The sequence below is a fragment of the Caloenas nicobarica genome, chromosome 3 (genome assembly GCF_036013445.1).
Source record: "Caloenas nicobarica isolate bCalNic1 chromosome 3, bCalNic1.hap1, whole genome shotgun sequence".
In the NCBI taxonomy this organism is placed as follows: Eukaryota; Metazoa; Chordata; class Aves; order Columbiformes; family Columbidae; genus Caloenas; species Caloenas nicobarica.
Genome location: NC_088247.1, coordinates 80,161,610 through 80,184,270, shown reverse-complemented (window position 1 = coordinate 80,184,270; position 22,661 = coordinate 80,161,610). Strand labels below are relative to the sequence as shown.

Here is a 22,661-nt window from a genome sequence, read left to right as displayed (position 1 = left end):
GCTGCTCTGCCCTTTGTGAGTCACTCCAGCAGTGCTCTGGCTCTGCTACCTGCCTTAGCTATTGGCTGCCATTCAGCTCCTGTTCTCCAGTTCGTCCCAGTTTTCAGCAGAGTGCCACCAAGTCCATGATTACATGCTATCCTACTTCATCAAAGGAGACTTCTTAAGCAGACCTCCTGTCCTTGCTTCCCAGCCTATAACCTGTACCTCTCAGGGCACCGAGTCATTGGCCAAGGTTAGAGTAACAACACACATAGCCATACTGTCACAGGGGCACCCCAAAACAACTCTAAGCAAATGTAAGCTTAAACTAACTTTAATTCAGAACTGAAACGAAACAACAGACCAAAACCAAACCACAGAAACCAATGCAAGCAGGGGGGGATTCCAAAATCGATAAGCACTCCGGCAACATTTAATAAACTTCGGATTCGATATACTGATTGGGGATATTATTAGCACATGACCACACAAGAATGATCATCCACAGTGTGCATGCACTCATTCAGAAGAGAAGCCTCTCTTAGTCAAGGGTACCCAGAAGAAATAATCGTTCACCCGGAGGAAGGGAAAGGAGGCAAGGGCTCACTCAAGGACATATCCAGAAGAATCACTTACCAAGGAGAAGGTGAGGGCTCTCAATCCTGGGAAACCTCCTTAAACAGCATCCCTGTTTAAGGGGAGGGCTCTGTTCACAGTCCTGCTGCTCTGAGAAGACCACTCAAGGGGGGTCTTTGGCAGGGGCCTGGTTTTACAGTTTGGTCAGATCTGGCTGTGGTCATTATGAGGTCTCTGGGCCTGGGCACCTCCTTGGCTGAGGACCCTGTCCATTGCCCGAGGGTCCTGCCCCTCTTGCTCCCCAAACTGGCGGGGCGAGTTGTACCTTAGGAGTCACTGTGCCCCAGGGGGGCATGGATGTGACAGTGGATACCAACCAAGGTGCCTGTGTGTGGACAGCCACAGTGGGGCACAAAAGGTGCTAAAGAGCCATCAACTGTCCTATTGAAAGCTCCAGACCTCATCGAGATGTGTGCAACTGCCACACATACTCACTTGGCTCAATATTTTATACATCATTCTAGTTATAAAATTTCTATCAATTAATGGTGAGCTATTTAAAAAAATCTCTAAACTTGACACAAATAAACACATTTCAAAACCTCTCACGGGTCCCTTTTTGTTCAACTCTCCTTGTCTCCACAATTCAAAACACCGTTCTTCCCTTTGTGTAAGAGGCCACTTTTCCTTTTTAGGCCTACTCAGCACTTCCTGTAAAAGGTTACTTGCAGTTTCTCAGTGATCAGATATGCTTATTTATTTTTCTTCCTAACCTATGTACCAAAGCCCAAAGTTATCCTGACTTTAGTCTAGGAGTAGGGTTGCCTGCCCCGCTGGCTACATTTCTCCTTTTTCTGATGCATCCAGTATCATAACAGCTTCCTAAATACTGCTGGTCTTTTGAGGTTGGTACAAGACATCTGTGGTCTGGTAGAGACAAAAGTGGCTGTACCACATCAAGTCAAAGGGTCATGTAGCCACAACCATTACAGACAGTGGCCATCACAAGCTGCCTTGAGGAGCAGAGTGGGAACTGAGGCAAGCACACAGTACAACACACTCAGCTTCTGCCCAGCAGCCACTTAGGAGTTTCTGAGCCAGAGGCTACAACTGCACCATCTTACTGAATAAGCAGACCATGAATTTGCCCCATTCATTTTTAGCTCAGTGACACCACTTCTGGGTCTCCACAACAATCCATGGCAGCATGTAGTGTATTTAAATGAATCACTGTCTGATTATCCTGCCAAAAAAAATCCTGTCCAGAACAAGCAGCTTATCCCCACTCTACATACCACTTATATGGCAATGTAACATTATGACCATTCAATATTAATAACCTCAATGGCTCTCTGCAGGTCTCATCAAGAGTCCTTAACACGCTGGCAACAGAAAAAAAATATGGATTTTGATAAGTTTGTTTGTCCTCACCCAAAGCTGATGGATAGACACATAATTTAGCTTTGCAGTGAGGCAATCAAAGTAGGCTACTGGTTCCCATTAAGAAACCTGACCGGTGGAAGTTACTTTCAGCTCATCAACAGCATGAAACTGTGGTTATTTTTGGAGACAAAAAGCACTACCAAACTAAATATTGGGTAGTTTTGAAGCAAACTCATAATTAAAAAAAAGCACTTTCATATGCATATGTAAAGTTGTGTATCCATCTCATGCTGCACACAGATACACAGAGCACATTTATTATCCAAGTAACTGGCACATTTGGCCTTGTTTCTGGAATTGTCTCAAAAAAATTTGGAAGATGCATCTGTAAATAACTAAGTTTCAGTCAAGGAAACTATTTCTGTACATATATGAGAGGATAGAGAAAGTTCTGACAGAAGCTACTTCTTTCTCATCTCCAAGTTTAATCTTCATCTTGAGAGCACTGTGAAGGTCAGTAAAAAAAGCCTGAACAAACCCAACACACCTTTGATGTCGGAGTTCAAAAAGGCCAAAGCCAACCTTGCTGCTCCCATCCTAACAAGACTTGTACTGCTTTATCTTTCTCACATTTAAGATTCTCACAAGACTCTCATTACCACAGTAACAAATATACATTTAACCCAAAGACCTATATTTGAAATTAAGAATCACCATTTTACAAAGGTAAAATACAGAGATCAAACCAACTAGTAAGCCTGCCTGGCTGTTTAATTGCACTGCCCTCCCACCCTCAACAGAGGGTACACACAAGCCTTTCCCATGTCTGTCAACTCCTCTTTGCCATCAGTTTCTTGTAAGATGGAGTCAGTCCCAGTCCTTGGCCACGGTACAGGCAAACCAATACTACAGACTCCACCTTTCCAAATAAATTCTTCTTAGTGCTGCTTGTATTCAGCCCGTCTGATCAGTAGATCCATCCCTTCCCTACCCAGCTAAGGGTAACAACTGTAGCCATGCAATCAGGACTAGCTGAGCTCAGGGGCTAAGAAAACCGCTTTTCTGTCGAAACAGGCAACAAGCCGAACTTCTCATGTAATGGCGCTCTGCCCTACTGTCCAAAACTGACCCAAAACTTGAAACTTACAAGATATATTAAAATTAGCTATGAACAACTAATTGCTTTTCCTTCATGGACAGAAGAACATGATATGCTGCAAAAGTTACAGAAGTAGGCTGCTCTTTAAATTATTATAAATGCTACGCACTTTCTTTGACCTCGTTTAAACGATTTTGCTAACAAATAATTTCAAACTATATCTGGCCACAAGTCAACAGTGTTACCCTAATTTAAACCACTATAAGGCAGAATTTACTTTTTTTTTCCACTTGCTAACAGCTTGACTTGGAACTGTGGGAGGCAGTCAGAGTTTGAGACAATGAAAAATACAGTCTCTTGCACAAAGCACTGCCCAGACTGAGCTGCAGGTCTCCATTACTCAGTATCGATTCAGGACTACCCTATCCTTTATGCGAGGCTTCCAAAGGACATCCCCAAATGCATCTTGCATTCTTCTCCACAGATCAAAGGAAAAGTGCATGCAGCCAGTAAGGCAACTGGACACTGTCACCGGTTTGTTGGGGATGCCCCATAGTTGAACTCACAGCAAAACTGGGGGCTCCTGGAGCAAAAGATTGTACCTTTGCTGTTGAAGAACAGTTATTAGGCTCATCACGTCTTAGATAAAGCTGCAGGAATGAAGGAATACAGTGGTTTGGGCGGAAAGGGCCGCTGATTATCCTACAGGCACAGAGATGGCAGTCGAAGAACTGGAAAACCCTGAAGGGAGAGCAGGTCTCATATAGGAATAGCAGAAAGATACAATGGAACAAAACTGATAGGCTAGTAGAGCTTCTTCAATATTCATGTGATTCTCTAACCTTTATTATCAGACTGGTCATTAATTCCTGAAGAGTTCACCAAGTGTAGGTTTCATACCTGTGTATAGTTACTAACTCCTCTGCAAGTTCCTAGTTAAACATCTTTGTTCAATCATCTGATTAAAATTAACTCATTTTTTCATCTGGAAAATATTTTAAAAGTGCATCTTCCTTTCTTGAACAGCAGTATCTGTTGCAGACATAGGTGCTTTATCATGTCATGAATCTTGTATATAAGATGGTTTTTACACAGCACAACAGTTGAGAGTTCAGTGGTTCCAAGGTGACTGGTGAAAAAGAAAACAGTTGCTTTCCTAGCTGTAATAAAAACAAACACAATAAAGTAAAAAATTGACAATCTGTATTTCTTCTAAAATACTATACATTAGAACAGAAGATATAAGAATAAACTGAACATTCAGAACCAATATCTTGTAAACAGATATAAAACTAAAAAAAGTGTACATCTCAATTCATGCCATACAAAGAGGAAAAAAATATTTCAAGTATACTAATGAGTAATCCAGTGTGTGATGAAGTTTAAGGCTAACATTTTCAACCTTCAGTGCTGAATCCACATATGAACTCTCAGAAGCAGCTTTATTTCCATCAGATATGAATCCTTGCAGCTGACATTGGCTTTTCAAGAACTTCAAGGGATCAGAACTGATTTCCACAAGACAACAGTGTTTCTTCAAAATTTTACAAGTTTTAGCCAGAAAACAAGAAAAGGGGTAAGATTTCAGTTCGATATCTCGATTCAGAAATGCTGCTGTGTCATTTCATGTTCCCATTGTCAGTGTTAGGTGAGGGCTTCAGCTCCTTGCCGTACTGGATCTACCAAAGCAGAGCATACTATAATACCCCACACATACAGCTGCGGTATGTTATGGGGGAGTAAAGCTGTTGGCATACACGCCAGCACTCATCACTCTGAAGAACAACTTAACACACAGACACACGATCCTTAATCATGCATATAGTAGGCCCAAGGTATGAGGATCATGTTGGACAAGCTGCATTATGAGCTATTTGCATATATGCAGTAGGTGCCTCTGTAGGAATTGAAAATAGCAGGCAGCCCAGCCACAGCAGTAGTTCTCAAAGCTGATTCTAGAGCTCCTAACTAAAAACAGAAGATTACTTGCAAAAGTTAGAGTCAGCAAACATCTGTCGGGAAACCCCTGTTCCTAGAAGATGTACATGAAAACATTTGAACTGCAGCCCCAACAAGATACAGTAGTACGATTTCCTCTTTAAAATATGGCTAGAAAACACACTGTTCCAAAGAGTAGCAGCTTTTTTGAGGAACAGTTAAAATAAAGTTATTAAAAATTCCAGTCTTCCACAAGCTTTAAAAAAAAAAAAAAAAAAAAATCAAACCTCAAATCTAGGTCAATCTTTTCACCTTGAAACTAGATCTTCAGCTTCTTGAAGTCACTAAAATAAATCTAATTTTGTGTCACCTCAGAACTAGTGCGACATTGAAAATGTTAGTCTCTACTTCTAGCTCCTCTGTAACCATATCAATCAGTATCTATAGTATAGTATTACTAGAGGTCCCTTTTCATTCTCTTACAGTAAGAAACTCAGTATACAGCATTAGACTTCCCTCAGCTTTGCTACTAATTCTTAGTAATTTCTACTTGAGAAAAGTAAACAGTGCATCAACCTGTACCCCATTCCAGTTTTGCCCCACATCTCTACAAACTGCTCACCAGTGCTTTGGTATATACACCTATGTACATATTAGTATTGTCTGAGATGCTTTTAGTAAGAGTAACAACTAGAACTATTTTTAGTCACAACACCTTTGTGTGTGGCATTATAGCTGTAAGTACTTTATACATTGTACTGTATAACTGATTTTTCAGATTTTTTAAAAAAACACAGAAGAATGGTAGGAAAAAGACCCATTTCTAAAATATTTTAAATGTAAACAGTGTAATTCAGAGTATCAAAATTCTTTGAGAAACATCAGTCTAAACCACAATAAGTGCTTTAATAACCATCTACCTGGACTGTAGGTGAATTCACCTGTTAATTTCCCATTAGAGTAACTTAATCAATACATAAACTTGTGCTAGTTTCATACAAGTGTGCAACTAGTTTGGCGTGGGGACAGAAAGTAGGTCAATATACAGGATGGTAAAAAAACAACACAGCCTGTGAAAAGGGAAATTATACTCAATAGTCAGGATATACTGTGGGTGAGGCATTAGCTGTCACCTCACACTGCAAAATGAGAGGCATTTGAGATAAGCAGATAAGTGCACTCAGAGGGTAAATTTTCTTTAAAACTTTGGAAACTAATTTCAAGTATAAAGCATTTTAATTGTATTTTTTGGTTAGGTTTTTTTTTGGTCCCTAGTAGTTATGGGCTGGAAAGTCTCTCTGAATTGCATAATTTCTTCTATAGCAAATATTTGCCCTATGATGTAGAAGTATGCAAATAATTATTTTGTTTAATATCTATTCTTGTTTATAAAAGACATTTAAAGCTTGAAGTCTGAATGTGATGTTGAAATATTGAATTAAATGCAAATCCAAACTGCCGCTTGCAACACTGAGGTGTTCCTGTGCCAAAAACAGTGTCGTAAAGCTTTTTTTTTTTTTTTTTTTTAAAGAAAACAAAATTACGCCTCATCTTCTACTAGGTAGAAGATATAAAATTGTGGAAGGGCTGCCAGAACAGCCAAGAGACTTGCCTTCTAATTGTGGCTTTCCCAGTAGCAATAGCACACAAGTGACGTGCTTCACAATTGCTGCAATAAACCAGTGGTCTGGCTTTTTCATTCATCTTCTGCTTAGGAAGCCTACGAACAGCAGCAAAGAAATTGAAGGCATTTGTAGACTTAAGAACACAACCTGGATTGTTCCATCCACTTTTGGAAGGTTATCTTTGCAACCCTGAGGGCACAGAACATATGTATGTGTATGCAGTATAGAAAGCTTACACAGTATACAAACCGTCAGTACAGGCTCTCTCTCTTGCAAGGGCAATGTCATGGGGACTAGTGGCAGCTAGTCCCAGCATTTAACATGTACGGACTAACAACTTTCTTTGACCTAGAAGTCATTCTGGTAAGTTCTGTTCCCTCTCTTGGGCCATTCCTCCTCCACCCATTTCAGCAGCACTTTCACAACATCAATTCTCTTATAAAATTTACAGAGATCAATCAGCTGCTCCACAGTCCTGTCACTATTCCGTAGCAAGAACTCCAAAGTGGGACTTTGGGGCTTCTGTTCAAGGAAACACAATTCATCATAAGTCATCCCCCACTTGCTTGCTAAATTTCTCCAGTTTTTCACTGTTGGGTGGCAGGGATCCAGCTTTAGCCTCACTGTGTACAACAAGTCCTCATCATTGAGCATGTCACTGATGGTTGGTGCACGGAATAAGCACAACGAGCAGGTGCCATTTTCCTTGCAGGTTTTCTTGAGATCTGCAGTAAAAATCATTACATGGGGAGAAGTTAGGATCTATTGCTGTGGTTTCACCAGGAACCAAAAGTTAAAAGCACAGAGTTGAAGAGTATTATGTTCCTGTGAATCATTTCTGAAAAAGTCAGAATAGTGACATGTTAATACCTTTCCTTATAACGTACTCATGAAATTAACTTTCTAAGAGTTATCTCTTCACAATGCTCACTGGCTATAATCAAAAGGACAGTAGTTTTGAAAGTATCATACTTACACTTTTATAGAAAAGACACGCAATTCAATCCAGTGTGTGAGCTGGGATATTCCCTATTTTGGTTTTGGGAACTACGTTGCTTCCTTGAATCTGCCGTAACTGCTGCTTGCATCACCAACAGGATTATGTATACATTTTGCGCATCTTGTATACATATGTTGTAGAACAAAGGAAAAGTTTTTGCACTTCTGAGCTGCTGCCTCCATAACGACATGAAATATTTGCACCAGGAGAATATCTGCTGACAGCTGCAAACACAACTAATGTCTAGTACTTTAACACAATGAAAAAGTGGAATAGTTCCTTTGCTTTGTAAGGGGTCTTAAAATAAAAGCTGTCCCTGTTCTACTAAGCAACCCTATTTTGAATGTACATTATGGAAAGGAATAAAGTGCAAAATAAAAATACCAAGTTGCTGGAAGTAGGTAGTGCTAAAAATCTGCATCAAATACTGGAAATTGCCATTTAGAGGTCTCCCACACACAACAGTCAGTATCTTCCCAGCATTGTGAACAATGTGGTGCTGTCAGATTGTATTATATATTAATAGCCCATAAAAGCACGTAGAAACCAGTCCTAGTCACACTTCTAGGCAAATACTAATACCAAGACCTTTAACATTGCAGTGGTGTAGAGCACTGTTGGAGCATTTTGTCTGCAGGTGTGACTTTAACTCTCCCTGTTCCTTTTTGAAGGCAGGGAGAATTTGGTGTGTTTCAAGAGTAGTAGATGATGGATGCAGCCTAGCAGCACTTTCTAAAGCTTTTGCCCTGCAGCCTCATTGTACAGCTTGAAATAGGGAACTAACTGGTCCTACTGGGATGAAACTCTTTGAAAAAGGGACACTAAAATAAGAAAACTTATATTCATCAAAAGATGGATTAAAGCCAACAACAAAACACAGTGACAAAATTTACAAGTGCTGGATCAGTGCTTGTCTATCTCTGGCAAAGGGCAAATCTAGTACTCAGTGCCACCTACTCATACAGACAACAGCATCTGTTAAGGCTGGTTGGTTTGTTGTTTTGTTTTCATTTGCAATAATTATTGACAGATTGTGTGAAAATTCAAGACCGACCATCAAGTTGCGATTTTTTTATTCTAAATGCTAGTGCTGATAAAAGCAACTCAGCTGAATGTAGCTACTGCATGCATGGTTTTTTAAGGGAGAACAGGCTATTGTTATTTTTGTAACGCTGCTCATCAGCTTGCTTTTTTAGCAGGCCAAAGACAACTTCTGAAGTTTTCAACAAGTTAGGACGTGCAGCAACAACACTGCTGCAAACAAGTAACTTCATACAAATGCTTAGATTCCCTGTTAAAGGGAAACATTCTGGTAACATCTTTGCTCACAGGTATTCCACAGGCCTTGCAGCTGTTCTATACAGAAATAGATATATGAACTCTTCTGTTGTTCTTGTGCACCCTAAAATCTTGCTGAAGTGAGACAAAATTTGCTTGCTTCACTCATACCAAGATTTAGTTATACAAACAAGACAAAATGAATGTAATCCAATCAAAGTTCTGGCTGAGCTCAAAGGGCAGGAAAGCACCCTATCTGAATTTAATCTTATTTTGCTTTGCAAGGATGCCAGAGTAAGTTTTATCCTCCAATAGAAGGAGGGAAGAAGGGGTAAACAAAACACAGGACACACTTATAGGTAAACAAAACTAAACCAACCTGCTTCTTGTGCAGACTATCAGAAGCATAATAAGGAACCCTGCTTTTCTAAGATGCCCTGTGTTAGATCCTGATGAGCAAATGATGACCTACCCACCTAATTGCATGATCCTAATGCTACATGACAGTAGAAGCTTCTTTGCTAACAGGAAATTCTCAGTTGTTCACTGTTAGATTAACAGGGCTGTACTTCATCCACAGACACCCCAGCCCCAGCTGAGCTCATACAATTCCGGGATAAGCCCCCAGAGCCTACTGGCAGCTTCTGCTCTCTCCAGGTAGCTGTTTACAGTTTTCTTCCAAAGGTGGATGTTTTGGAAAGCCCAACTTACACATTTTGCATGGTCTGCATTATTGACCACCACCCCCTTTAGCAGAAAGGAGAAGCTGTAAATGACACCAGTAAAGAAATGAACTCCACAAGTATTGATTACCAAGGCAGTTCTTGGTTATGACAAACGGCAGTTTTTAATAAAGTACTTTCAAAGGAAATCTAAGAATAAAATAAGTAGAACAGTAAAGCTGACATATTACCTGAAAGTGATTTGTCAGTATGGCTTTGCGTATCTTTGTCTTCTGGCTACAAAGCAGAAAATAAATCTAAATCAAACCAACATATTTGAACACCAGAATAACTATTTGGCTAATTTACAAGTGACAGGAGATTACTTGGAAAAATCCCAAGGTACTTGTAAAGTCAGACAGGGAATATATCTGGTTTTGAGAAACCACTGAGAATCTGCAGTATCTTGAGGCAGCATTTTTATGCTTTGGCTCACAAAACTGCCCTGCTTGTTTTAACCACTGAACAATATCATCTTAATTAATGATAAGCTATGGGGTTATATCTTTTGAATAATTTGTTCTCAATCCCTCAACAGCTGTTCAACAATTCATATGGTTTGATTAAAAAGATATTTTTAAAATGCTTTGCAATGAAAAAAACCAGAATTTTGCCTGTAATATGCAGCAATAAGGGATTGTTTCATTGATCTTGGAAAGGTGGAGGAGCTTCTTTTATAAATTTATTTACACATATAGGAAACCTTTTTAGACAACAGGTGGACTTGAACATTTGTGCTGGCTCACGTCTAACCCTCCTCCTGCTTGAAGTAAACATTCCCTCAGTGGCGTTTTGCCTGCTTATTAAACATAATGAAATTACTTAGCAGCTTGAGACTGTAACATGTTGTAATATTTCAATTCTACTATTTAGAGTGCAACATCTGAAAACTGGAAGGACAGCACCTCAATCCTAGGACTGCAGGAAACTGCAGCTGCCCTTATTTTAACTATGCGAATGTGGAGCCAGCTGAAATAGCTTTCTTCTGTTGAGGATTTAAAGTTGAAAGCAGAATGGGATTTTCCCCTTAGCTGCAATAAAGTATTGTTGATTTTTTTTGTATTGCATCATTCTTCCAAAACTATCACTGTGGGCTTCTTAACATTTTGCAGGCTGTCCATGCAAACACAAGTCAACTGGGTAACAATGCAGTATAAGAAGATACTATATTCTTACCTACTATACCTTATTTACTAAGAAATCCAGTAAAAATAGAATATAGGCAGTTTCAGTTGATGTGGTAAACATGCATACATTCACAGTCCAACTATAAAGAAGGTAAACTATCTCCAAAATATTTAAAGGCTTTGTTAGGAAAGGAAAAATTTACATGCTGTTTTCAGCATGTCTTTATTTCCTGAAAACTGCAAGATCGCACATGCAACACCAATTCACCCAACAAAATGTCCAATCTCTGCTCAAGTCAGATCTAACAGTGCACACACCACTTGCAACAAATAATCTTTGCCATTATCTTCTAGTAGTTTAATTTTTGCACTGGCACCACATAATCTTTCCCTGGACAGCACTTTTTAAACACAAACTTGGCCTTCAAGGCAACATGTAAGCACCCAAAGTTTAAGAAAAATTAAATCTGGAAATCTTGAACATAGTCATTGTCTCCATTCCCACAAATTCCTTTAAAAGGTAGAACATTATTACTAAGTCCTGAGGAAATCCCAAGGAGGTTAACTCATTGGGAGAATGAGGAGCTGCTCATCACAGCTCAGCCTCCCCAGAGATCTGTTTCAAAATAAACAAACAAGCAAATAAAATTTAAAGAAAATTTAAAAAGGAAAAGTGGATACTGTTCACTTAGTTTGCAATAGCTAAGTTGCTATCCAGGGTTTCAGTAATATTTCTCAGACTTTATGAATTCATGAAAGTTCAAACTGTACTGTAAAAGCTAATACCTACATGCCTTTAAGAAATGTCATTATACTCACGTCCCATGATAAAAATAACAAGAGCAGCTAGTACTGCAAAAAGTACAAAGAAAAATAAGGACACTTACTTGTGCCATATATCAGTTTTCAAAATTGGTAACTTTACTGATCAGTTACTATCCACTTTTATCAAGTGAGATGAAGTAAGGTTTATTCAAGATAATTTTCTTGTAATGTAATTTCAATAAGACAATCTAGTGTTAACGCCCATGAAACGAAGATATTAAGCACGAGTATTTTTTGCTCACAACTAAGATCCAGTCAATCTCTATAGGTCTAATCAAAGCCATAAACCTATGCACAGTCTGAAGATAAAGTTTGCCAGCTCTGTAGAACCATCAAGACCCTAATACATTAAAATATCTTTATAGTAATTCTAAGGTGGCAATAAATGCTCTCTTCTTGACGATGGGAACAAGACAGTTACCTCCATCATCTGTGAAATGCATACCAAACCCATGTTTGTTACTGATGAAATTCAGCTGGGACTCTGGCATTAGGAATTCCTTTTAACTTTTCATCTTGCTAGAAAATGCTCATTAATTTATCTTCTCCAAGTTTTCTGCTCAACTCAAAGAAAATCTATTTGAAATTCAGCAAATAACATTCACTTGAAAGATGGTAACCATGGAGCACGGAGGTCATTCAGCATCACCCACCCTATGTTAAATGTAAGATTTCACAGTGTTCCGAATTCAAAGCAGAACAGTCAAATGCCTCCCTAAGTGCAAAACACGAGGACTCCAACACCTAGGATTCCTTAATTCCTCACTTATTCTCTGCCTAGGATCTATTTTCAGCAGTAAAAAGGGAGAGTATGCATGACAAAGCTTTAACACTTTGTCAGCTCTTCTTCAGACCATCTACACACTAATCAAAACGTATTTAAACATCAAAGTACACATTAATGATTAAATAACCTTTCTTTTGCTCTTTTCCACAAAAGCGCACTTCATTAAACTCTTGAAAATGAAAGCCTATTTCTGTTCCATTTTAATTCCATGCTCTCCAGATACAGTCTGAAAATATATTTACTTGTTAACATACTTATTTAATCAACAGCAATAAGTTAGTTCGCATTCAGATATCATTTTTCTTACCTGTTGGATAAGGCCGGAATCTGACGCAAGGGTCTTGATGTTCACAGATGCAATTTCCAATGTAACTTGATCTGTTAGGTATTCCTCATCTAAGACAAAGACTGTGAAACATTGGTCTTCCACTCAAATACAAATTTAAATAGCAAGACATAAATTACAGATGTCTAGCATACAAAATGTAACTCCATATCATGACCAGTCACTGGCAAATGCTGGATTAAAAACCCCAAATATTAAACTGGCAGAGATTGCAACAATCATGCAGAGCATAACTGTGCAAAGAAAAATAATCCTTGCAGAGATCAGACATTAGTGTAGCAGTTGTTTTTAAACAAATACCACACTATTTTTGAAGCAAGAGTAATGTTCTTCTTTTAGAAAGCTGACTAGAGAATATTAACTGAACTAATACCTCAGACTAGACCAAAGATGACTGTTGCAAATCAGGATAATCCTTTCTGCTTTAATTTTCTCATCACACAGTAAAAATTGTTGAAATATGTACTACATTAATATTTACCTTTTATTCCGCCCTTTTGTGAATTAGATTCATCCTACTTCTCTCTACTACACAGGAGTTTTCTGAAGCACTGAAATAATCCATTTCAAAGTGTGTTTATCACCTGCTCTGGGAGTCCACTGAAAAGCGCAACATTCCCCAAACAGCACTAACCTCATTTACCTCTCAAACTTCACTTCAGCCCTAAAACTTGGGTTTGAAAGATGCATAAGTCCCTTGCAAACCTTGTGCCAACAGACAAATTTCACTCTGCATGACTAATAAGGTCCTCATCAGAAAACCATCTGCATAATTCCCCTCAGTCAGGTGGTGACCAACCACTAAGAGGAGCTTAAAAGAGGTTCTGTTGTATACAATTTACACACAAGAACTCTCCATGTTTGTAGTGCTGGTATTATACATGTCCATTTGCTGTTTGTTTAGTGGCAAGATCTCACTAAAAAACAGCTATTATCTTTATGAATCATCAGATAACAGAAAGATGACATATTTCCTTCTCTCACTCAAGAACTTGACCTGAATCAAAGAATTCATCCTCACACTTGCAAGAAAAAAACCCAAATCATTATTTTCCTATTTTTTTCCGGTTGTATAAGACTGTTGAAACTTAAAGCCAAATAGTATTCCACCACCAGCAAGATTAATGTTTAATAAGGGTCATCTTTATTCTATATGACTGTAGGTCCAGAGATTAAAAATAAATAAATTAAAAAAAACCAAAGTCTGGCTGAAAATGCAGAGTATAGGCATCAAAATTCTACTTCATTTGTGTGGAAACACGATGCATGAAATTTGTTCTATATTTGAGCAGAGGTAGAATTATCATCAAAACATAATGTAAACATTAAGCCTAGTCCTGCAATATGAAAAGTTCCCTCAACTCACCTTTAATTAATAATTGGTAGATGGTGCTACGAACTTCAATAAGTTATGGCCCCAAAATGGTCCATTAAATAATTGACCTACAAAAGCAATAGAACAGCCTTCACCCCACCCCACCTGCACATCTGTAACACTTTTTAGCTCACAGATTCATATCTTTAAGTCAACATTTTTATAGAAATAGTTATGAAGTCATTCTCAGAAAAAAAAAAATCACAGAAATGAACAGAATATTAACAGGTATTTTTATAACTTTCAACTCTAATGGGAAAATGGCAAGCTATATTGATACTTAAATCTTTTTGTGCTTAGCAAGCGGAAGCAGAAAATAAAATTAAAAATAGACCAAGTTAATTTGCTTTCTACAGAAAGTGCTGAAGTTTCTACTTCCTCTCAGCTTTCCTTTTTAAATTAAATGCATTGAAAACATGCAATCTTAGAGTTCAAACAATTTTGACAAATTTGAAATTTAGGAATTTATCTAATTAATTTTGAGGGGGACCTAACGTCACAGGTGAAATAAAAACCAGGACACTGAAAAGAATGTTACAGATAAATTGTTTTAGTGTTAATAAACAATGTTGAAGGAACAAACCCCCTGCTTGCAAATAAACAGAAAGTAGTTTATGATTTCAGATTAGTTTTCATCCCATGTTCTCCTTCCCTACTGAGCAGCACTTCTGAGATGATGCTCATTTCCTCTGGTTGCCTCTCTCAAGCCCCCAAAATAGTGTCTAACCTTTCTTTAACCCCCATGGTATATTGCTCATGCTCCTCGGCAAAGTTTCCATTGTGACTAGCTTCTGTGTAGTTTCCTGGGTTTGCCCCCACTGCAGACCTGCTGTGCAACGCTGGATGGAGAACACACTACCTGCAGAGCACTCTTCAACTGAGCCTCTGCCAGTGCATTCTCTGGACAAAAGCCAAAGGTGAAGTCTCGGATGACAAAAATCCCACCCCACACATCAAGGAAACCGTAAAGGAGATATTCACACTGTATAATCCAAGTGTTTGACTTTAGTGCAATACAGAACCTGCCCTCCCTCCCTCCATTTTCAGGGAGGAGAGGCAGGAACTTGTGCAGAGTGGACCCATATTAGGTTTCCAAGTAGATGGTATTAATATCTGCTGAAGGTAAAAGATGGCGTGAAGATTTAATTGGATTTAGGGCTTAGAATGCAAGCAGAGGCAAGAGACCTGGAAGGTACTTCTGGATTATGTTTCTGATAATCTGAAGGCACTGGTAATCTCTTCAAAGCCATCTTCTAACATTATCATGTCTACCATCTGTTCTCTGAACACTGTTTTTTGATGGGACCACTGTATTTTCCTTCCAGATTGAGAACCAAAATCTTCTGATGATAGTTTTAAACTGACTTTTAGATCAAAACTGAGTTTTGGAAGGCAATTTCATAAGTTATATATATACATATATACGCACCAAACTGACCCTAAGAATACAGAAGATGACACTACATTTAAAACAAAAAACATATGGGAAAAAGTAAGAGTATTTCAGTCTGTTGGATGACACCAATAGTTTTATTGCCTGTAACAACACAGATCTATGACACCTGAATAGACAGAATTCACAGTACTTACCTTTAGGTACTCCTGTGTCTTGGACAGGATACTTTTCAGTCTGTCACAAAAAGGCAAGAGACACAGATGTTTGTTATTTTGAGTGCAGTTGTGCTGGAGAAAGAGTATATAAAACTGCATAATTATAGTTGCATCTCTTAAATTGCTACTAGTTGATCTGTCTACAATCAGACACAGTAACACTCTTCTTATGCTGGAACACTACTGATTAGCAAAAGCTACAGAGATTCCTGCTTTGCTGCAGTATTTTTAAAGGTATTACTTTTTAGTGAAAAAGCAGGGATTGAGAAAGAAATTTTGCATTTAAGTAGCAATATAATCTAGAAAAGGTAATGCCTACCAAGAGGAACAGAGATGACTTCAAAAGCTCTCTTAGCAGATATAAGCTTTTACTAAAATGTTACTGTACTGAAATAAACAAATATTTTCCCCTTCTGCTCTAAAATTAAAAAGCTGATTAAGATGCAATAGAAAACTTTTATTACTGAGTTTAAGGGGATAGCTGCTGATTTCCAGGTGTGTTATCACTTACTACTATGCCTGAAAACTACCTCCTTCCCTATGACCCCTACCCTTATTTAAAAGTAGGTGTGGCTTTTACAGAAGCTCATAACCAAGCAAACAGATTAAAGACATCTTAATTGAAGGGAGTGAGGGGGATAAACAAACTTTCATTTGTCTCAGACATAGCAACTTTTCCCCACCTTTTAAAAACTCCCCTTAGCAAAAACATAACATCTCATTTAGTCAGTCCACAAAACCAATCACAAAGTCTGTATCTTTTATTAAAACCTGCTTACATAAATGCATGTACACAGACTGCAATAATGGATCTCAGTAAAGGATCAGCGTTTAAAGTACTAGTGAAATTTTCAGTTTCGTTCTGACTCTCTGTTGCAAAGCTCCAAAATGGAAAGAAAACATCAAGGCAAAGCAATGGATTGCTTACTTGCCATCCATAAAACAAACGAATGCATTTCAATCTGTTTACGTAACTACATTAGACAACAGAAGACTCTAAGCTACACAGCACTGTAACTTTTTCCCAGAATAAATAATCCATAGCAACAATAAGAATAAAAACTCTTAAAAGACTTCACAGAATTTCATATTACTTTTACCTGATATACCCCTTGTCTCAGCATAAGGCTGGCATGTTTAATATCCTAAGAAACAAAAACTTGTCATAAACGGTGCTACTCTGTTTGCCAGCAAGCACTAGAGCGCGCTGTTTTGTCCCTCCCTAGGTTCACCCACCCCTGCTGTAAGGCACTGCTGTTCGGTCTTACCTTTCCATGACTAAGTCACCGAACAAAATAGGTACAGGAAAGAATAATAACTTAGCACAATTGAAATTTTAAGCCTCCGGTGGGTTTGCTTATCCCTGCAACCGACATAGACTGAAGAATGTCAGCACCAATCCTTTTTTATTTTTAAACTAAAAAATGGTATTGTCATAGCCTCTAGGGGCTATCCCATGGACAGCTCTGCTGATAATATCCAGTTCAGCTTACATACTTATTGGTATTTTTATTCACACTTTAATTGCACAGGGTTAGTAAATTAAAATTTGTTTATACAGTCATATGGATAAGCAAACCCCTATATATATATGCTCAGTTTAAATTAACATTCTTGAATGTTTTACCTCATTTCTGCACTACATAACTGCAGAGAGGTATAATGATTTTAACTGTGTTAGACCAGACATACATACCATTGTTAAGGAAAGAGTGCTTGGATCTGTATCCTCCACCGGCTCTTTTGCTGCATGATCTGCTGGAAATAAGAAAGCTTTATCACTGCATCATCATAAAAACATTTCTGTCTGGCAATTCATATTTCGCTTCTTTGTCTGACGAAGATAAAGCACAACTATGCAGCCATTACATGCGTTATGTCAAATTACATTTCCACAAGAAAACACAAACTAGAAAATGTCAGAGCTCCTAGCACATGGATGAGAAACTACATGCAACAAGGAAATCCAACTCTAAGTTAACAAAATATAGACTTAAATGAAAACTCTAAATTATTTTTAGTTTTTTTAAAAAATCACAAAGCAATTCTGCAATAAAGAGTAAAATCCAGCAAATCTGCTAAAAAGTACATTTTGTTCTCCAAGTGACAGCACTCTGCTTTTTCCTCAAAGCAATAATTTAAACAATAAACATACCATCTACAACAAAATTAAACTATAATAAACAGCAGATCATAGTACAAAACATAAAACACATATTTGAGGTAAACTTTTTATTCTGTTGTGTAAAAATAATTAAAATTTCAATTATAGTAAAATCAAAAGGATACAAGGTACTTGCAGGTGAATCATTATATGCCAACCCCTCTACATCAATGGCTAGATTAACAAATAATAGTAGGGTACTGACCAAAAGTGCACAAAGAATCTGAAATAATTCTCATACAGAAGTCAGGATTCACAAAACCACTCCTGTAATTTAACATCCTCCTGCCATTTCCTTGAACAATCTCTTTTGTTGATAAGGGTCATGTTTTCAAAAAGTGAAAAGCATTTTAAATTATGTAGCAGGATTTTCACTCCATTCTTGTCATTCGCATTCTAAAAGTCCTTATACTTACTAAATGTACACATTAAATATTTTCAACTGCAACCAGCAAGAGGTGATTGAAATCAATATTTGGTGATTATCTTCTCCTGAATATAGAAATCAGTGCATTTAGAACACAGTCCCAGAAATTAATCACAAAATGCACAATATAAACACTGAGCCCCAAAATAGCACAGAAGTTACACAGACACCATTCTTAATCAACTCAAATTTAGCATAACTGTTTATTTTGGGACCTACTCCTACAAATCTACTCAGTACAATGGAACAACAAGCTAAAGCATAAGACTATGCAGGACAGTAGACTAAAAAAAGGTCCGAAAATAAAAAAGGTGGCAGCAGTGGGGCAGAGGCAGCCCCAGGGCCCCGGGACAGAGCCGTTCTCCCTCCTGCTTCTGTGAGGCAGCCCCATCAGCAGCAGCTCCTGGGTGTCCGGTGCGGTGTCCAGCACCTCTCTGCAATGCCAGGTAGAGCCTTTCTCAGCACTGTGCCCACAGGAAAATGACACGCATTCTGCAGGCAGGTGGTACACAATCAGAGGGGTCAGATCTACAAGGCTTGAGCACAGCCTTTGCACACAGACACTCTGAATGTTTTAAAAAGGCAGAGGTCTATGAATTTTCAGATGAGCGTGTTCACACTGCAGTACAAAGTTTAGGAAGACATATGCAGAAGAGGAAAAAAAACCCAAACCAAACCCCCCACAGTCTTGTCACGTGCCCTTTCTGGTAAATATGAAATCTCTGCTCCAGAAACATAGTATTAACAGAAAGCCTGCTCTGATGGCAAGGGCCACCACAAACCACCATAAGCTTCCCAACTCAAATGCAGAAGGTTGAGAGTCAGACTGGGATATGAGAAAATACAGTAAGCTGGCGTAAGACATTGCATGAGAGTAGAGCTAAAAATGGAAGATCCAAGTGAGAACTGCAGTGGAAAGCTGAAAATTAACTGGAAAGGGAGCTGGGGCAAAGAAAGAAGCCCACCCTGTAAAGGAAAGCTGAAAAAGAGGAAGGTAAAAGGAGCCAAAGAAAAGTTCAAGGGAAGAAGGCCAGCCCAGGCATGCCTAGTCTCACTGTTTCTCTACTATCAGGAAAGACCAAACAAATCCAGTGGCAAAACATGCAACTTACTGTCAATTGATTCTGGAGGCTTTACAGCTCCCCCTTATGGATTCTCGGATGCATTAAAAAAAAAAAAATCTTGTGTCCTTGAAATGTAAGAGTAGCCTTGAGGTAGATGAAAACAGACCCCACGAAAGGTCCATGCCCTTGTCAACCTTAGTGACTACTGTAGCTATGGTAAGGGCTTCATCCCCTGTCTTCTGTTACATCTCCAAAATATGGCCCAGGTACATTGCAATACTGGTAATTTACTTAGCATAACCCAGGGAGAAGCACTGAAAAAAAGGGAGAAGCTCCAAGAATACAGGCATCTGAAATAAGAACCTGGCAGACTCCAGGGTGACTCTACAAGAGGTAGTGCGGTACAGGGTGGTACCTTTAATTGACTCTTGCTTTCTAGGTCTCACACAGAAACACAGTCACTGTGAATCCATGACTCTGCATCTTTCTTGCTTAGTATCGATCCTGAAAGATATTTTAAAACTCGATCTCTTTCCCTATACTTCAACTTCTTCCCTTTTGTTTTTCTAGTTCTTTATGAAGAACAGCAATCTCTGTGTTCTTTAGCTTGTAGAGCACTATCAAGTCCCAACTTTTTCTATAAGTGGCATGTATGTCTATGAATATTTGTACCTAGGAATAAAGGCTCTACATACTGGCTGCAGATGATTCACAATGGTCTTGTTGACCACTGATAGCAGGCAGATAATTTGAAAACCACAGACTTCATATTTAATTGTGAAAAAGGTAATTAAAATGCCATGACCCCTCTCCCTTTCTCACAGCATTCTGTGGCTCATGTCATACAGCTGGATGCAGGTGCACAAAACAGCTGGTAGGAAAGTTCTTTGCTTATCTCAAATGTAAAGCTTCCACAGTTTTGCATGTTGAAAGGCCAACAGGAAATACAGGTATCCTCTGACTGACTATTCAGTGCAGACTGTCTGATTTCATAGTGACTTTGGCACACAGCTTGATACCAACATTATCTGGGATCCCTCAAAAAATCACTATCACCGTACTCCTCACTGACGGCATACAGCCACTTGTCTGCATTTACTTCCCCACACTTCTGCCAGGAACCACATGTGAGTTGACTCAGATGGACATAAATCGGCACATGCAAATTGACTCAGACACAAGTCAAGTTCAACGGCTGCTCCCGAGGTTCCTTTCTGCCGCCCAGCACCTCCACACTGACTGCTCAGCAGCTGCCACGGCCCTTCTGCTTGAGCCTGTCCAGTATAACCAGTCCACAACAAGACTTGTACCCATCACCATTTCTCTCTGTTCAATACTTCTACTCTAACAGGGATGCAATACTGTGCATTTACCAGTGTGAACAGCTGTCAATTTTATAGATAATTTACACAAAGGTGTATATATGTGTAAATACATACACATTCAAACTTCTAATCCTACATCTGCTCTTCACCCCTGCATTGGAAGGAAGCCTGAAAGGTGGTTTTGGAGACCTCAGCATGTTGACCATTAAGCAGAAGGGAAGGTTCGCAAAGCATCATGTAGCAGAGATAGTATTCCCCTATGTTACAGTTTTTCCCTGCAACATAGATGTGACACCACCAGTATGGAGTAAAGCATGTAAGGTCTACTGTAGTTATGTAGTTCTACCATACACATATAAGACATCTTTCAAAGTGACCACCCTAATACTACTGTTGTTCATAGAGATGAACGCTTTGATTAAACCCAAATCAACAATGGTGCTTTGACCAGAGACACATGAATTTCAGATTTGAATCAGAGGAAGCAATATAACAAAATATATTAGAATATTTAGGTTTTTGAATAATCTAAGTCCATCAGCACTTACTTGTGCATTTTTGTTTACTGTTAACTACTCAAAATTTTGCCCCTATCTGAGCAGACAGGTAGGGAAAATTTATGATGCTGGCACACCTGAGATGAGGTATTCAAAAGTCATTTACACCATTAACCATGTAAGTCAAAGACTGTGGGCCTCCTAAACCCACAGAGCCTGCAATTTTAAGAAAAACTCTTTTAAACGTGCCGTTAAGCAAGCACAAACTAACTTACACCCTGAACGCTGGGGCAGGCTCGGCAAGACAAGTTGCACTAAATCACATCAACATAGCATATGATAAGTTACTACGATCCTAAATTAGCGTCTGCGGAGGTGGAAGGGAGCAACTAAAAAACCCTTTTAATCTCGGCGAGGGTTGGGCTTCTCACCTGGCTCCCGTGAGCCACCGCCGCAGGTCACCCCCGCTCGGGGCAGGAAGCGGGGCGACAGGGCGCCGCGGGCCGCACCCCGCGCTGCGCCTGCCCCGGCCCCCCGGGGGTGGCCCGTGAGCCGCCGCCACTGCCCCTCCCGCCGCCCCTCCCGCCCAGTTCCCCGCGGCGGCGTCCTCACCTGGGGGCAGCGGGTCCTGCGGAGCGGCCATGGGGCGGGCGGCGGGGTCCCAGCGCGAGGAACGAGCGGCGCCCTCCGACGTGCCCGGAACCGCCGCCCCGCCGCGCCGCCCCCTTCCTGCTGGAGCCCCGCCGCAGGTAGGGCCGGGCGCGGGGCCCCGCCTCGCCCTCCGCGGGGAGCTCCGTCCCACCCCCGGCGCTGCCGGGCGCGGCTCCAGCCGGTGTGAAACGTGTGTCCGCCGGGAGCCCGCATTACCCAGCGGAAAATACCGCTCTCCCGGCGATACGTCGGGTTAACTCCGCTGTATGAACACGCCGTGTTTCATTAACAACAAACACACAGGGTGCGTATCATGGCTCATCAAGGAATACTAGTTTGGACCTAAAGCAAGTTACTTCAGCAATCCAAAATCAGATGCTTGCTCTCCTCCTTTTACAGATATTTATGCGCTTAAATAACTATCTTCAGACAGAGAGGGTGGTCTCGATTAGTATTTAAGGTTCATCTCCAGGCGGCTTACAGTGCACGGATGGAGTTTAAGAACCCAAGTGCTGCAGAGCAACAATCATAAACTGCACTGTTTTTTCATAAATATTTAAAATCCGTCCTCTTATGCTACAGGCACTTCCAATACCATGATGGTGTCAAATCTTTGTATATAATTGCTTTGGGTCCCCATTGTCATCTCTGGCATATTCTCTCACTTAAGGTTTCACTATGCTTAAAGTCATATAGATTTCTTAAGTGGGGTCTGTGCATGAACTCGGTTTCTAAATATGAACAACCATGTATTGCTATTCATTGTACAATACAATGAAGCATATACAATACACCAGCGTAACTGAATTTGCCATTATAAAGACCACATTTCCGTATTGGCCACCTTACCAGTTTATTA

At 39.6% G+C, this 22,661-nt stretch overlaps 1 protein-coding gene across 2 annotated transcripts; it reads right to left on the bottom strand.

Annotated features, from left to right (window-relative positions):
• Positions 1 to 6,485: 6,485 nt before the first annotated feature.
• EDARADD (EDAR associated via death domain) lies at positions 6,486 to 21,843 on the bottom strand. Of its 2 annotated transcripts, none has more exons than XM_065632261.1 (6): positions 21,764 to 21,843; positions 17,371 to 17,429; positions 15,654 to 15,693; positions 12,650 to 12,738; positions 9,795 to 9,840; positions 6,486 to 7,328 (listed from the first exon to the last, which is right to left on the bottom strand). In XM_065632261.1, exons 1-6 carry the CDS (start codon positions 21,792 to 21,794, stop codon positions 6,952 to 6,954), a joined length of 642 nt encoding a protein of 213 aa, XP_065488333.1. In that variant the 5' UTR covers positions 21,795 to 21,843; the 3' UTR covers positions 6,486 to 6,951. The 2 variants fall into 2 exon arrangements, with proteins under 2 accessions (XP_065488333.1, XP_065488332.1); XM_065632260.1 differs by having other exon boundaries at positions 17,371 to 17,432; positions 21,764 to 21,842.
• Between the last annotated feature and the right edge of the window lie 818 nt (positions 21,844 to 22,661).

What these genes read in the sequence shown, in the direction of transcription:
- EDARADD (XM_065632260.1), bottom strand. Translation starts at nt 21,794, where the DNA reads ATGGCCGCTCCGCAGGACCCGCTGCCCCCAG. An exon ending in GCACTCTTTCCTTAACAATG is followed by an intron (nt 15,694 to 17,370) that starts GTATGTATGTCT and finishes TTTTTGTGACAG; the next exon opens with ACTGAAAAGTATCCTGTCCA. An exon ending in TACTGACAAATCACTTTCAG is followed by an intron (nt 7,329 to 9,794) that starts GTAATATGTCAG and finishes TTTTTACTGCAG; the next exon opens with ATCTCAAGAAAACCTGCAAG.